This window comes from Calliphora vicina, chromosome 4 (assembly GCF_958450345.1).
Source record: "Calliphora vicina chromosome 4, idCalVici1.1, whole genome shotgun sequence".
Lineage (NCBI taxonomy): Eukaryota > Metazoa > Arthropoda > Insecta > Diptera > Calliphoridae > Calliphora > Calliphora vicina.
Window position 1 is genome coordinate 98423000 of NC_088783.1, and position 17993 is coordinate 98440992.

The 17993-nt window shown below is 31.0% G+C and overlaps 1 protein-coding gene across 1 annotated transcript in view; it reads right to left on the reverse strand.

The window, feature by feature from the left end:
* Positions 1-8041: 8041 nt before the first annotated feature.
* The window catches only part of PGAP1 (GPI inositol-deacylase), a 34180-nt gene continuing 24228 nt past the window's right edge, over positions 8042-17993 (reverse strand). The window contains exons 13-17 of the mRNA XM_065508980.1: positions 10070-10256; positions 9855-10005; positions 9384-9661; positions 9220-9324; positions 8042-8294 (exon numbers count right to left, since the gene is read on the reverse strand). Of these exons, the coding sequence (XP_065365052.1) occupies positions 8123-8294; positions 9220-9324; positions 9384-9661; positions 9855-10005; positions 10070-10256 (893 nt within the window). The 3' untranslated portion in view covers positions 8042-8122. The remainder of the gene's footprint in view (positions 8295-9219; positions 9325-9383; positions 9662-9854; positions 10006-10069; positions 10257-17993) is intronic.

Sequence of the window (17993 nt, forward strand, 5' to 3'; positions counted from 1 at the left end):
AATATTTTTGATTTAAAAAAAAAAATCAAAAATATTTTATTAAATTTTTTTAATTTTTTTTTTTTCGAAAGCTTGCATAAATAGCTATCTATTTGGGACACATTTTGCTAATAACAATAGGTAATAAGTTATATGGATAAAAAAACACCTGTTTGGCCCAAATGTAAAATTTTGACCTCCTATAACTCAGAGAGTTCTTGACCGATCTTGTTGAAAAATGGTGTCCAAATTACTATCCAATAGAACTAACATTGGTGCAAATTTCATCGCGATCGGAAGACATCGATTTCAAAAGTTGGTTCACTTGACGTGAAATGCCCCATATATATTTACTCTAATGAAAATTATATATTTACTTTAATGATCCGAAATTTATGCTGTTGAAAATTAGTAAAATCAGTTCAAAAAAATTGGCAGGGATATTATGACAAAAATTAACTAAAAATTTTGAACCAGTAAACAATTTAAGCACATACAAATTGTTGGACCTTCCATACATTAAAAAAATGCCATAACTAATATAGAGAAAATGGACGTTATTTGAATAAAAATTGTTAATAAATATGTTAATGTATTACGCGCGGGTCCGGGCGTTTATAAAATCATATATAGGGTTAAAGAGAATACTTTTAACTTTATCTGGGCGATGTATAGACGTAAATATAGTAGTTTAACAAATATTTTATAACACATGCCATTGTAGTATACCGTTTTCAAAGACTACAATCCAACCAATTTAGAAAGAAAAATTCAGTTCATTATCGATAATAATTTAGCTATGATCATTTTTATCTGATCAAATATAGAAAATTAACTTTTTTCCAAATTTAAATTAAATATATATGTTTACATATTTTGGCTATCTTAGTTTTGATATGTTTACTAACTAATGGCAAAATTTATGTTTTTGCCAATGAAAATCAATTCTGTCCGGCGACGTGTATAATTTATAGAATAATTTTTTTTGGCATTACATGAGAGGCATATTTGCCATATATTCACTTATCAAAATATTCTCCATCGATTTCGAAGTTATCACAAATGATTCTTTAAACATAATTTGTCTTCATATAAACAATTTGCATAGGAGCATTTTGCAGACCAGGTGATAAATACGAGGTTTTATATACGTGTGGCCACATATTACGCTATTTTAAAGTTAAGGATCAACATACAGGAATAAATATTCTTATTTTATTGCATTTGAACGTGTGTTATTTTCATACATTTTTGTTTGTCTATTCGGCATAGCCAAATGTAACATTCTAAGTTGTTTTTTGTGTCAAATGTATGTATTTTTTTAATTAAAAATGTTAGCCCTTTTTTAGCCTTTTTTATCTAAGTATTTAGCCCTTTTTGTTCACCATGAATTGGCAACACTGCATACAAGTAGTATGTGAATTCAACACACTGAGAGAGAGATTTATCTTCAAAACTTTTTATTGAAAATTGCAATAAAATTGCAATTCTAACACAAACTTTCACAAACACATAACATTTTTTAATTTTTTTACACTCATTTAAACCTTTAAATTAACCGAAACATGTATATTTTGCACAAACGAAAAATATATTTTTTAATTTTTTTTGACATTAAATTTTTGGGTGTTGAAATTAAAACTGAAAAAAACACATTTGTAAAATTTCGTATTGAAAATTAATACAAAATTCAAATAACTTTAATTTTTGCAGAAATTATTGAATAAAAAGATGAAAAATCTATTTATAAAACCTTTCTAGATTAAATATAAAATAAATGATTTGAGAATAGTCCGAATTTATAAATTTAATTGTAATAAAATTTTGTTATAATTTTTAAGGTCGCTTTTATACAACTATGTGTGTTTGAGGAGTGTGGTGAAAGTGGTTTTTTCACTAATACATATAAACAACATGTTACCAATACATTTATATAGTGAGGTTTTTTTTGACAGCCGACTTAGGTTTTTTTTGACAGCGTTTCACTTCTTGTTATTATTCTTTTGTTTGTGTTTTAAATAATAAATTAACAAATAAATATAATTTTCATATTCCAGGTTTTATATTTCATCCCACGAATCATCCTGATGGTAAGGCACATGGAGGTACTGGTATTTTAATTAGAAATAGGATAAAACATTATACCCTAGACAAATTTGCAAGCAACATCCATTTTCTTAGAATGTGGAGTTGGAGATTTGACTCTAAGCTCAATATATTGCCCCCCACGATTTTCTGTGACTAAGGAACTTTTTGAAGAATGTTTTAATACACTAGGAGATCGTTTCCTGGCTTGTAGCGACTACAACGCTAAGCATACATATTGGGGTTACAGATTAATGAATTCCAAAGGCAGACAGATGTACAGGACTCTAGTTGAATTGCTTAGATTTATATCACCTGGTCAGCCCTCATATTTGCCTTCTGATCCTAGAAAAATACCTGATCTAATAGATTTTGCCATATCAAGGAATATAAACAGAAACTCTGTTACTGCAGAAATATCATATGAACTATCTTCTGATCATTCTCCCGTTATACTACACTATTACGGCCAACATCAATCGTCTCATATGGAAGCTTCATTATTCAAGACTGATTGGTTGAAATATAGAAAATACATCAGCAGGCACATCCACACTGAATATAACATACAGTGTGAGGAAGATATCAACGATTGTATCAGAGACTTCAAGTCACTCTAAGTGCCAAATTCCTCCTAATCCTAAAATGTGTATTTCTAAGGCAGAAATTAATAGACTCCTCCTCGAAAAGAGGAGATGTAGAATAGATTGGCAACACAACAGATCCCCTGCTGCTAAGCAGAGGCTGTCCATTGCAAGCAAGAAATTAAAAAGAGCCCTTCAGTCTGAAGAGGATCGCAGAAACCGAAACTATATTGTAAGTTTAACCAGTACTAAGCACATAAACTTCTCCCTTTGGAAGGCAGCTAGGAATATTAAGCCACCGGTAGAGGGTCAAAGTCCGATAAGAAAATCTAATGGTTCCTGGGCACGTAGTGCAAAGGATAAAACCGTAGTTTTCGCTGAACACTTAAGTAATGTGTTCCAACCAAACCCCCCATCAAATAATTTTGTATTGGGGGATTTACCTGTTCGGATAGGAACAGACTCCGAACTAATCAATGTTAGTATAGAAGATGTTCAGAGGACCATAAAGGACAATCTTAAACTAAGAAAATCTCCAGGTTATGATTTAATTACACCTTCCATGATTGGAAACCTACCAGATGTGGCAATTATTGTGCTCACAGTATTATTCAATGCGATCTTGTCTCTAGGAGTATTTCCGAATGATTGGAAAATCTCCCAAATTATAATGATACCCAAGCCAGGAAAGGATTTGACATTGGCATCATTCTACAGACCTATTAGCCTATTGCCTTGCTTGTCTAAACTATTTGAGAGAATAATCCAAGGGAAAATTTTAACATACTTAAATAGTCAAAACATTATCCCAGATCATCAATTCGGATTCCGTAAACATCACGGAACAATTGAGCAAGTTAACCGACTAACTGGAGAGATACGAAAATCTTTCGAACTTAAAAAGTACTGTTCGGCAATATTTCTAGATGTTGCCCAGGCTTTTGACAAGGTATGGCATAAAGGTCTAATACACAAGATTAAATGCCTACTGCCTTCTAGCACTCACAAAATACTAGAGTCTTACCTATCGGATCGCTTGTTTAGGATAAAATGCGGCGATTATGTGACAAGCGACTATGCGATCAATGCTGGTGTACCTCAGGGAAGTGTTCTAGGACCAACCCTGTACTTATTACACACCTCAGACTTGCCCGAGTCTGAAGAATTAACCATTTCCACCTTTGTAGATGACACTGCAATTCTTAGTTCTCATGTGGACTTAAATGTAGCATCTAGAAACCTTGATAATTATCTCAGGCACGTGGAGACGTGGTTAAAAAATTGGAGAATACAAGTGAACGAAATCAAAAGCAAGCACATAACGTTTTCACTTAGGAGAGGAAATTGTCCACCAGTGACACTAAACAGTGTGAACATCCCACAGTCTGACCACGTTACATACCTTGGCATTCATTTAGATAGACGTCTTACTTGGCGTCGGCACATAGAAGCCAAGCGGCTCCACATGAAACTAAAAGCTTCTAATTTACACTGACTAGTCCACCACCAATCGAAATTAAGCCTTAACTGCAAAGTCATCCTGTATAAGACAGTCTTAAAACCAATTTGGACATAAGGAATCCAATTATGGGGAACAGCAAGCAATACCAGTATAGATCTTATACAGAGGGCACAATCCAAAATTCTAAGAACCATGACGGGAGCTCCATGGTACATAAGAAACGAGAACATCCACAGAGACTTAGATGTACCCTTGGTCAAAGATGAATTCAGAAAAACTCGTGAAGCTTATTTATCAAAATTACATCATCATCCGAACCCACTCGCAAGGCTACTTACAGTAACTCAAGACAGCTCATGGCTTCGTAGAGCTGATTTACCACTCATCTAATTTTCCAAATATGATTCTCCACTGAGAGAACAATAATTGTTTAGTTTTAAGATTTAATTACATATTGTAAGGCCTAGAAATTAAAGGCCTAGAATTAATAAACGTAAAAAAAAAAATAATTTTTAAACAAATAGTAAAAAATATTTATCTTTGAAACTGAAAACAAAACTGATTTCAAAGCACTTAATATAAATTAGGAATAAATTAAAATTCGAAAGCAAACAGTGTGCTATTTTTAAATATTGTTAAATTTTTAATAGAAATGTAACAATTTCCAATGGAACAATCTCCGAATGGACATTGATTAATATTTGTAAAAAGCGTATTTGGGATTGACATATTTGACTGATCTCAAGAATTCATTAAATTAGAAAAGTTCACTAAAAAAAGAGATTGCTAACCTTGCTTTAATACCCCTCATATATCCAATTCTTGGATAAATTATAATCACCGCAAGTGAAAATTGTCCATTGACAATAAAGTGATCGTATTTGGTCCAAACATCCCAGAGTCCACTGTGACAAACCTTTTATATTCATGACAATTTTAGACAATTTCTCCTATTGAAATCACGAAAATTTATTTACATGTGTAATTTAGGCATGAGGCATGAGGCATGTGTAGTTTATAATTTTCTTGGTGGCAGCACTGAAATGAACAGACCTTGTGTTTTTGTTTATTTACCACTGTGACGTACATGCGCAGAACAATAAAATTTTGACAACGTGAATGCCCTATTTTAGTTTCGAATAGTTTGTTGTCATATACATTTACTTGTGCGTAATTTCGCTAGTGGTGCGAAATATTTCACTTGCAACACTTATAAAATAACTCATGTTCGTATTTTAATTTCGGTTTCACATCTATAAGACACTAGGGTTCCTTCCCGGGAATATTTTTTTGTTAATTTTCGGGAAATGTTTGTCGGGAATTTCTTCATAAATTTTCTTGTAAAAGTTACAATTTTCAGATTCGTTTCGATGGCCAAATTTGTTGCTAATTGAATCATTCTATTATATCCATAGATTTTTTCGGTTCTAGCAACAGATAGTCAGTTGGAAAAAAAGTATTACGGTTGAAATAACTGAATTTTGTTCACTCAACTCAAGCCAGAGCAGAAAAATTTGGTTATTAAGAATGAATCTAATTTAAAGTTTATGCGCTTAAAGGAATTATTAACTTTTAGGGATATGCAATGAATATTATTCATATTTAAAGTAAATAATAACAATAATAGTGGTTTTGTTTGTTCTACATTCAGATATGAAAAACTCTATAAGATACTAATAAATAAGCAGTGCCCGCGGGCGTACTGTTGGAGACCAATGATCTAAAGGCATTTTACTAGTAAAAATATGAAAAAATATTTTAATATTTATTTTTGAAGTAGCAGATATTTATGTATGTACATTTGAAATAAATTTACTCTGACCAGTGTGCAAAAACAATCATAATTTGTACTGGTTTTTTGACCTGAGTGTACTGTTTTTCCGAATTCCAAATCTGGCTCCCCTAAACTAGGTAGGGGAACCTTCTACACACGGCATGTGAAAAAGGCACATGTGGGCATGGGAATTGTAAGCTACAGTGGTACACATTTTCTTTTTTCATTCCGTCTACTATAGGCTTAACACATATTTATAATTAGATACTTTTTTATAAAAAAATATATAAAGAGTTAGGCATTGTTGTCAACGAGTTTTGTTATACTTTGGTTCAAACAATCATTGTCACACAATCCGAACCACACTCCTTGAAATTAGAAAAATAAAATAACTCCATAATATACATATACAGCTCTATTCCATTTTAGTATAGCACTATTCAAATCCAAATTTCAGAAAGTTGTTATTATGTAATTAATAAAAAATATACATACACATCTGCTCAAAATAATAGATACACCTAATTGGAAAAAATTTAAATGGCGGTAACATTGAAAATTTCCTCGCAAGCGTTAAGAATACATCATATTATTAAAATTTCTATCTGGCAATGTCATGTCAGTCAAAAATCTGGCAACTATTTGCTTTCATGTTGATTTTTAAAAACGAATTTATTTGAATTACAAAAAATTATTTGCTCATAAAAATAGATACACATCAGTAATTTGTAATTTGTTTATATACAATTTTTTTTTTGTGCAATTTTTTGTTCCTATTTACGTGAAACAGTAAGTATAATTTAAATTTTAGCAACAATTTTATAAAAAAATAGGACTCTTTTGAAGAAAATGGGACGAAATCATCATTGTACCGAAGATGAGAAAAAAATTGTTCAAACGATGAGAAATCAAGGAAAATCATTACGGGAAATAGCAAAGAGCATAGGAAGATCTTTACATTTTGTCCAAAATGCTTTATCTAAAAAACAAAAAAGAGAAACTCGCGGTAGACCAAAGAAAACCAGTCCAGAAACAGATAGGCGGATCGTCCTTATGGTTAAAAAAGACCCTTTCATATCATCGAAAGCTATTTCTGCGGAGCTATGTAACGAAATCAGTCCACAAACAGTTCGTCGTCGTCTTTTACAAGCTAAATTGCCGGGAAGAATTGCCAGAAAAGTGCCACTAATGCGCCAAAAAAATATCAAGACAAGATTAGAATTTGCTAAAGAGCACTTACAATGGTCCGGGTGTGAAGGCGAAAAAAATGGAGAAATATTTTATGGAGCGACGAAACAAAAATAAATTTGTTTGGAAACGACTGCCAAAGAAATGTACGCCGACCAAAAGGAAAAGAATTCCACGTTAAATTTACAAAAAAGACGGTAAAACATGGCGGGGGAAACATAATGGTTTGGGGTTGCTTTTCATGGAATGGTGTTGGTCCGATATTCCGAATAGAAGATACTATGAATGCTAGTGGGTATAGAGACATATTGGAAAACGTAATGCTTCCATATGCATCGGAAAATATGCCATTAATATGGACATTCTAGCAGGACAACGACCCAAAACATAGTTCAAGATTAGTTAAAAACTGGTTCTTGGAGAATAACGTACCTGTTTTAAGCTGGCCCAGCCAATCCCCTGATTTAAACCCAATAGAAAACTTGTGGAGTGAATTAAAGATAAGGCTTTCGAAGGAAGTTTTCAAAAATAAAGACGATTTATGGGAGAAAACGCAAAAAATATGGTACGAGATTCCATTGGAGAAGTGTCAGAACTTGATATCCAGTATGCCCAGAAGAGTGGAGAAAGTTTTACAAAACAAAGGTGGATATACTGGATACTAGCTTTACTTTAATAATAAACTAATTTTTTTAAGATAAAATTTATTAGCTTTTGTTTAATAAGAATTTTTAAAAATGTATCTATTATTATGAGCACCAAATTTTTCGAAATTTAAGAAATTTAATTTACTTTATAATATTTATTATTAATTATGAAATATTTTGTTTTTGTTTTTTACTCTCCTTTTAACTATACATAAAAATCGACTGAATTTTTTTTATAATTTTACAATATACCATTATTTTTTTTCGTTTTTAAAAAATAAATTTTGGTGTATCTATTATTTTGAGCAGATGTGTATATTAATAAATTCAACAAAATTACAATTTATTTACTAAAAAAAAAAAAAATATATAAAGACTAGACATTTTCTCAATACATTAAAATTCAGAATTGGATTCCAAACAAGTGCAATAAACGCCGCATTATTTCCTGCAGCAAAACAATGACGTAAACAAATGCAATCAAATAATTCAAACGATATATGTTCTCTTGGCAATAGGTAATGCACAAACAGGCACAAAAGTACAGCACAATTGCAACAACACGATAACCAGAACTTGAAAGAAAGAAAAAAACATGTATTTAATGACAATATCTTTACCGTAGACAAATACACATAGATCGGAAACTCTCCTCTCTCTCCTTTCAAAGACCTAACTCAGTTGTCAAAAGCCTAAAGCTATGTATACACGGTTGTTAGATCTTACAATGTTCTCAGATCTGGCAATGTACTGACAATGAAAAATTGTAAGCAATTTCATTGTCAGTCAATAAATTTATCTGCCAACAAAAATTGTCAGTTTACACGGTTCTCAGATTGTTGAATGGCAAAACTTGCCAGATCAGATGTTAGACATTGTTTTTAAATACATATACACAGCGTTGCCAATAGAAATAATTTATCTGACAATGGTGTCATTGCCGTTATCGAAATAATCCAAAACGTTGCAAGACAAAAATTGTAAGTTCACACGGTTAGACATTTTCTGAACATTTTTCTGACAACATTGTAAGATCTGACAATCGTCTATACCAGCGAAATGCAATGAGCTCTCAAATGAGCTCTCTTGTTTTTATTTTCACATGTACGCAAGCACACACATTGTATAAAAACAGTCAGTCTCGCATGAGCATTGATAGAAGCAGGTTGTGTTACGCTTTTATGATTGTTTATTTCATTATTTCAGCTATTTGTTTTTGTTTTTGCCAGAGAATAATTCTCAACTTATACAACTACAATATCTAAAAACTGTAGTGATGTGAGTTTGCATTTCGCTGGTCTATACATATCTTAAGTGGTGAGAATGTACTAGTTAACAAAACTATATAAAAACAACACTCGTATGTGTGACTTTTTTAAGAAATTTTTTGTTTGAGTTTATTCTTGTATCCGCTTACATACATACATATGTGTATTTCTCTATGATCTTAACGAATGTGAATTTTAGGATAAGATGACATTTCAAGATATTATTACTTACGATTTATGTGGAGCATTGAATTGCAATAAAATGCTTAGACAGGAAAGCACAACTATTGTGGGTAACAAAAATGGATCCGGAAGTTTTTCACCAATATGTCTCAAACTGAAATAATTAGCAATGGTATTAAATGGTATTTGTAAAAATAAACCCCCAGTACTTACTAATGCGACTTTATCCATGCAATTGAAAGACCAACATTTAGTGACGACATTATCACAAGTAATAATAGCATTGTTATGTGAAATGGGAAATTTTCTAGACCTTGGAAGTATCCATTGGACTCCGCACTTTCACGATTTTCTGCGTCTCCAGTTGGAACAGGACTTCCGTCTGAATTTAACTGTGCATCGTCATTTCTGCTAGTTTGTAATTTTCTAAAGAGCCCGGTTGCTTTTTCCCATGCCCAATTTTCCAAGTAATCCTTATATGCATTGGACAACTAAATAATTAACATAAGAAAGCGATTTAACAACACAAAAATGTAAAATCTTGCAAATATATTAGTGAACACTGTGTATATATGGATATATAGCAAAACTTCTTAAGTCGACTTATGTTAAATGACATATTTTTGCAATTTTCGACTCAAGTTGTTTTAATATATTGCCACAGATATTTATGTAAATACATACCAAAATGAAATAAAATATTGAAGCCAGTACAAGAGCGATGCCACTACATGTTGCAAATGCTATAGATATAAATAAGACTCCAAATGTCAAAGGTAAAGTTGATATAATTTGGACCAAAACATTTGAAGATGCCACCGATATTCTTGTTATTCTACAAATAATAAAATTTATTATTTGACTTTTTTTCATTTCAGCCACCTAAAATTATATCAAACCTGAGAGCAATTTTCAGAAGAATATTTCCATGAAATGTTAAAATTGTCCAAATTATGAAAACTAAAATAATTGATGCCACTATAGCAGTGCTATGTATTATTATGGATACATAAAATGAATATTCCGCTTTATCAATTGTTGGTAGGAATTTAACTGGTAACAATAATTTTTTAATTATTCGACAACCTTTAAAATAAATTAATATTTTGTTAACAATTATTTAATTTATATTTATTTATTTGATTATGTATTAAATATGATCATCTGATCCACTGCCATCTTACGATCCTATCTTGGGAAACTATGTATTTTAATTCTCGTTATAAGAATTTTAAATTTGTTAAAAATGTTGGTAAAAAAATTCGGGTTAAAAAATATTTATCATGAAATTTGCCCATTGTATGTAGATAATAGCGTAGACAGACGATAGAGTTAATTTGCATTAACAGCACACTAATGTGAATTAAAATTTAACCATGACAGTAAACAGTTGTTTGTTTATAAACTGTTTAATGTTGAAAAAATGTGTTGCAAATCGGTAAATTCTCTGCTAGATGTTAAGATGAGCTTTTGCGAAGATACATGCAAATTTTGTAAATTGAAATTAAATTTTTATTTATGAATATTTTTTAATGAAATTTTACAGTTATTTGATATCAGGAATCCCGCAATTCCCAAAACGTGTTGAAAAATCCCAAAAATGGGATTTTTTGGCTATAATATCAATATCAGGGCGGGGATATTGGAACCTTTTAAAAAATAATTAAGAACATATTTGGCCATCTAAAATGGGTTACTATATTTTGATATTGACTATGCAATTTTAGAATGTTTGAATTTTACATAAAAAATAGGCGGCTTTTGAATGGACCTGGTCCCCTCGGTATCAACAAGTTTCAATTTTTTTTCATTTAAAATATTTCGTGAAAAGTTAGCTTTTCAAAAAGTATAAATTCCTTATACATTCATCGTCTTAGAAATTGTTTACGATAACATAAAAAGAAAAAAAGTACTTTTTCGTTTTAAAAATTTAACATACCCGAGGTGTCCTACATTGGGGACCAGTTACCGCGCCCCTGGCGAGCCCAGTTGGTCCAAATTTAAAACTTAAACTCTACAACATTCATACCGGGCTAACCATTTAGAAGTTACAGCTTTATTTTCCCTCTTTTTTCCTATTCTACTGGGTTACGTTTTCTTTTACAATAGTAAACAATTTTCCAACAGCTGATTGATTGCCGACGGTATTGCCATATTGAAATAGCTAAATTCAGTATAAATTCAGTTTGATTCTGTGTATTTACGTCAATTATATAATTCACAAGTTAATTTGAATTAAGACTGCTAATGCAAATTAACACTGAATGTATAAACTTAATTCTAATTTATTGAGTTTGAAGTCAGATATACAATTGGTCAATTCACAAGGTCTCTTATCAGTAATATTGTCATAATGTCCTAATATTTCACGACTCGCCGGCTCGGCTTAAACGACTCTTAGGCGTTCGGCGCAGGTCTGTGCTGGTTGATTACGACAACACAATAAACATAGCATACAGAGTAGTATTATTTTAGGACATTTTTTGCTTGAAATGCAATAACAATATTTTTAAACCATTGTGAAATATTAAGACATTATGACATGATAAGACCCCTTGTGAATTGACCAAATGTTTTTAATTTGTTATTTATTTACAATGGAGTAGCGAAATAATGGATATAAATATCAATAATTGTTTCAGGTGAAGTAACACACTGCCTTTTGTATGGGAGGCTCAGAACCTTCCAATAAAGAATATTGTTACGTTTTAACCTTTTCAAAACGTTGGTTTATTTCCTTTAAATAAACCGGATACTTTTGATTGCAAATTAAAGCCGTTTAGTAGTTTGAAAATTGTAACAACTCTTTATTTATTTAAAATGTACAACAACATAATTAAATAGTCACTCAGTGTTTTTTATACACGTTTATAAATTCGCAGAAATACAGACACAATTTATAATTTACACGAATTCACTTGAAAAATACAACACACTTTAAGGCACTCAGTTGATGTTTATTCGAAAAGCGTCTCTGATAAACTGACTCACGACTGCAACCTCTGCCACTATTTATAACACTGCCATCTGCACTCTAGATTATTCTTTAAAATTCGAATATTCTAGATCAGGGGTGCCCACAAGTTCCTTATGGAAGAGTAAACACCAATACATTTAAAGAAAAGCTATTTTTTATTCAATATTTGTTGTTGCTAAAACCAATTCATACAAAGAAAAAAGAAAAAAAACTCACTTTCAACACACACATTTTTAAAATATCATACGATAAACAAAAACAAAATCTACTTGGATGATCGCAGTCGTCAATGTTTACCAGCAAAGCATACGAAAGTATTGTTGCTTTCAACATGCGTGTATTCAGTGAAGAACGACAAAAAAAATAATAAGACAAAGTTGTTTGTGTATTTTGTGTTGCTAGTGCTGAGTGCTCTAGTGAGTATACAAAACACACAGCCTATAGCTAAGAGCAATTACAAAAACAAAAGAGTACCAAGAGTATAGGGCTTGGGCATGACTGTTCTAGATCTTACTAATACATACGCCATCTGTGGTGTACTTTCTACAATGTTATTTAAGAATATTCGAATTCGAATATACGGTCGCAGCAAACAGCGTTGCCAACTTACGATCAAATCAATTGAAAGCTTTTATTTAATAATGCCCACAGATATGTTACAGTTTGCTATTACAGCACTGTTATTTGAAAGCATTATGCTACTTTTAAATCAGCCCTTAAAATCGTTATATTTGAATTCAAGCACAATTTCGTAACAATATTACCAATTCATTTGTTATCAACATATGAGGAACCATTTAATAGGATTTTCGTATATTGGGATAATTCATCCTAAAGCGCACAGCAGTCGGATTTGTAATCTCATCATATTGCAAGTGTTTATCAAATCATTCACTTTTTGACTCGAGACCCTTTCCGGTCCAAAAATATAATGTCTTAACAATTTATAAAAAATTCACAAACGTTGGTATAACATTTAAACCATACAATGTTCAACATTAAACTAAATTTAATTTGAAAGATAAAGATATGTCCTTTAAAATTTGATGAATAAATCACATTTATTTCAAAATATCCAAGTTCAGTTCTTAAGTTATAAAATTCAAAGGCCTATATATTGAAAAGGACTATATAGGAAATGATATTATTTTTTTTCAAATATTATTTCCTATATATAAAACGGTTTATTTTTTTTTTCTTCTTGGACCAGCACTTAAGGGATAATCACCAATAATCACCTTCGCACTCTCCTGTACGCGGTCGAGCAGCTCCAAAGTAGACTTTGAAGCACCGGCCCATACATGGGAGTTGTATTCCATTTTCGGTCGGATATAGGTGGTGTAAATAGTGAGGAGATCAGATGGACATGACATTGTATTTTCATGCCCACAACATCAAGATTCGTCTGATTCCACAATATTTACACCATCCATAAATACAGATGAAGCAACATTGTTTGTTCGTTTTTGTGTCAACATGCAACAATGAGTCTTGCGAGCGTTGAAAGCGACCCTTCGTACGACCCTATTCAGAGATTGTCACAATGTCCCGATTAAGGGAATCATTTTGTTTTGCCTCATTGCTAGGGTTTTTAATTTTCCGGCCTTTTTTGATTCCCGGGAATCGGGAAATATTTTGTTAAATTCCCGGGCACCCGGGTATTCCCGGAATATATAATGATAATGTAAATTAGGAATATTATTGCTAAATTTCATATAAAAACTTAGTGTTATATATAATAACTATATATCAGAGCATTTCAAACATTTTTACAAATAATTTTTAAAAAACATAATGAAAAATGATAATTACAAAATTATTAAATTAATTTGTTAGTTTCATATATTTGAAATTACCCACAAAACTAAAACATTTATTACCAAGCAATTAGTTAAAATGCTAAATTTTGTCACTTCACTACTTTCATAACACTCATTATTTTAACACGGTTAATAACTTATTGATTTAATAATTCATTACTAGTTAGGTCGCACAGAATATATATAAGCACGACTGGAAAGTAAGTATTTATATAACAAATAATAAATAAGGCATTATAAGACAACTTTTATGTAATGCAGACGGTATGTAGTAGTCATTGAGAAGCAAGGTATTGAGTAATTGCAAGTTATTATCAAGTGTTTGCTTGGAAATGAAGCAAACAAAATATGTTATGTAACAATTGTTTTAAGCGGTAAGAAACTTGTTTGGCAAATTTGGACCACATTCTGGTGTAAATTTTACCATCACTTCTTATTATGCCATTTATAGGCATTATACGTATTTTTGTTGATTTATTATCGAAACATGACCAAAGTGTGTCAATAGGTTTAAATATATCCTTGTGGTATCTAAAAACTTTTATGAAATTTTTCATATTTATAAGTTTGGGAAAGTTGATAAAGCGTATGTCTTATTTAACTAACATTCGAAAAACCCCAAATAAATAAAAATAAGCGGTATTTTATTGCCGAGACTTGTATTTTAACTTGTTTTCTTTGTTATTTTGTCAGTTATTAATTCCCGACTAAAAATCTCGGGAATCGGGTAGTGAAAAATTGGCAAAATTCCCGGGATAAAAACCCTACTCATTGTCCCAATCTCCGACAGGCTTGGTCAATAACTGAATGAATATGAATGGCAAATGCTGCTGTCATCTGCAAAATAATAGATATGGTTGCAAGTTTGATGTAGAAGTTCATTTAGAAAAATAAGGAATGGAGTAGGTGAAAGAACGGAGCCTTACGGTACCCCTGAATTTATCTTGAACTCGTTTCAAAGTCGATTTTTCAACATTATATTTTTAAAAAAAATTTATAACGTTCAATTGCCAAAATTTTGGAAAGAAAAATTAGATACAAATAATAAAAGTTGACAACTCATAATTAGACATAAAATGCTGATAATATCTAAATTTGTTCTAATTCGTGTTATCAATTGTGAAGCAATGTAATTTTTATTAAATAAAATGTTGTTTTCCCAAATATACTTTCAATAAAATAAATGTTTGAATATGAATCCTATTACTCGAGGTGTGTATTTTTAATTGTTTTAAAGATATTTTGTAAATGTTTGTATTTAGCAGTTTTTTTGAATACTGTTATCATCATTTGTGGAGTAGAACTCTGTTAGATAACAAAAGATAAAATTTGTTTGGAAATAATTGCAAACTCACGATTTAATGCTGCTTTTGCAAAAAGAAAGTTCATATGGGAGCACCACGAAAAAGCTGACACGACTTTCAAAATTTCTTCTAAGGTTTATAGAAATGTATCTACCAAATTATAAAGGGGAGGCTTAGAAAATGTAGTTATGTAAAAAAATGGAGCGTGTACTGCCCATTTTTACTTAACTCGAATATGTTGACAGTAGAAAATTGCATACAAAATTTGGTGCGGTTAACTTGTCTGGAAATAAAACAACACTCGTTTGTGTGATTATTTTGAGAAAAATTTTGGTTTGTGTTTTTTTTCCAGTTTCCGTTCTAATTGTTTCTCTATGGTATCAACTAAAATACAACTAAATTTAAATAGAACAATTTGATTATTTTTAAGTTGAATAAAGGCTTAAATCAAGGCTTAAATATTCTAATTGAAAATAAATTTTAAAATTGTTGATACCATGGGACCAGATATATTCAAAAAACGGTTATTTTTATGTAAAATTCTACTTTAGGCCAAAAATTCTCAAATCGCATAGTCGATATCAAAATACAGTAACCCACTTTAGATGACCAAATATGATCTTAATTACCTTATAATGGGTTTCGATAACCACGCCCCTGGTATGGATATTACAGCCAAAATAAAAAATCCCATTTTATGGATTACTCCAATTTTTTTTTGGAGAATTGCGGGATTTCTGAATAGAAATTTATAAATTTGTTTTTATTTCTTCATTCTCAATAGAAAAATCTATATAACTCAAAAACGCAAAAACACAATAAAAAGCATTTTTTGTCATATTTTTCAAAAAAGTATTCCATGATTTTTTTAATTATCAAAAGTTATATATACTTTTCAAATACAGACAAAATCCCCTATCCATTGTCAACCTTAAGTTTTTTATGTGGCAAATTAATTAGGGAAAACTCAACAACTCGCAGAAACTCGCAGAAATCCGCTATTATCAAAAAATTTTAAAATGCCAAAGTTTTGCTCGACGAGGAGATTCTTTATATTGTTACGTTTTAATCTTTTGAAAACGTTGGTTTATTTCCTTTAAATAAACCGGATACTTTTGATTGCAAATAAAAGCCGTTTAGTAGTTTGAAAATTGTAACAACTCTTTATTTATTTAAAAAGTACAACAAAAGGGGACGAATTACATAATACATACGCCATCTGTGGTGTACTTTCTACAATGTTCTTTAACTGAATATTCGAATTCGAATATACGGTAGCAGCAAACAGCCCCTGGTAAGCTTTTTAAAAATGTTTTAAAAATGTAATATACCCGAGGTGTCCTACTTTGGGGACCCCTGGAAGCGCATATGCTGGATATGAGGTCCAAACTCAAAACTTAAACTCGACAGCACTTCCTCTTTGCGTATGTCAAATTTCATTGAAAACGGACTAAGCGCCTAGAAGTTACAGATTTATTTCTCTCTATTTTTTTATACTACTGTGCACTGTTGACGTTTTTTGGGTAATGTAGAGTTTGAATTTTTGCAAAAATATTTGGTATTTTCGCAGTTGGGGAAAATGCAACTCATGCTTATTAATTCTTAAAATAATGTTAAAAATTAGCCTTGTAATACATATTTGAAAATGAAGATCTTACCTTTGATCCCAATTTGAAATATTTTATATTTTTTAATATTTTTAAAATTAATGAAAATTATGTAATATGGAATTACCATTTCAATGAAAACTTCAAAATCCTTAAGCATGTCAGATATAGAATTTGAAAAAATAAAGAGAGAATGACACTATCATCTATTTTTCTACTATTGCCAAGACTTTTCAAACCATAATAAAATTCCGGAAATATTAGACAAATTAATATTGTTACGAAATTGTACTTGAATTCAAATATAACGATTTTAAATTAGCATAATGCTTTCAAATAGCAGTGCCTCTCAAACTGTAACATATCTGTGGGCATTATTAACATTGAATAAAAGCTTTCAGTTTACTGCGACCGTATATTCGAATTCGAATATTCAGTTAAAGAACATTGTAGAAAGTACACCACAGATGGCGTATGTATTAGAAAGCTCTAGAATATACGAGCTTTGACAGTTAAAGAGCAATCTAGAGTGCAGATGGCAGTATTATAAAGGCAGATGTTGCAGTCGTTAGTTTAGTTTATCAGAGACGCTATTCGAATAAACATCAACTGAGTGCTTTAAAGTGTGCTGTATTTTTCAAGTGAATTCGTGTACATTATAATGTGTGTCTGTATTTCTGCGAATTTATAAACGTGTATAAAAAAAAAACACTGAGTGAATATTTAATTCTGTTGTTGTACATTTTAAATAAATAAAGAGTTGTTACAATTTTCAAACTACTAAACGGCTTTTATTTGCAATCAAAAGTATCCGGTTTATTTAAAGGAAATAAACCAGCGTTTTGAAAAGGTTAAAACGTAACAATATAAAAACCCTCTAATAGATTAGGTTATAAAGGGTGTTTTTTTTTTAAAAATACACAAAAAAGAAAATAACACGAACAATGTAGGCCTCCAAGGCGTCAATTGTTGCTTTTTTATCAGCATATACAAGTCGCTTCTCGTGACCCCACAGGAAATAATCGAGACATGTCAAATCTTACGACATTGGAGATCTTTTCTCGAAATCAAGTTATAGCAAAATTTTGATTTCAATAAATCATTGGTTGTGGTCG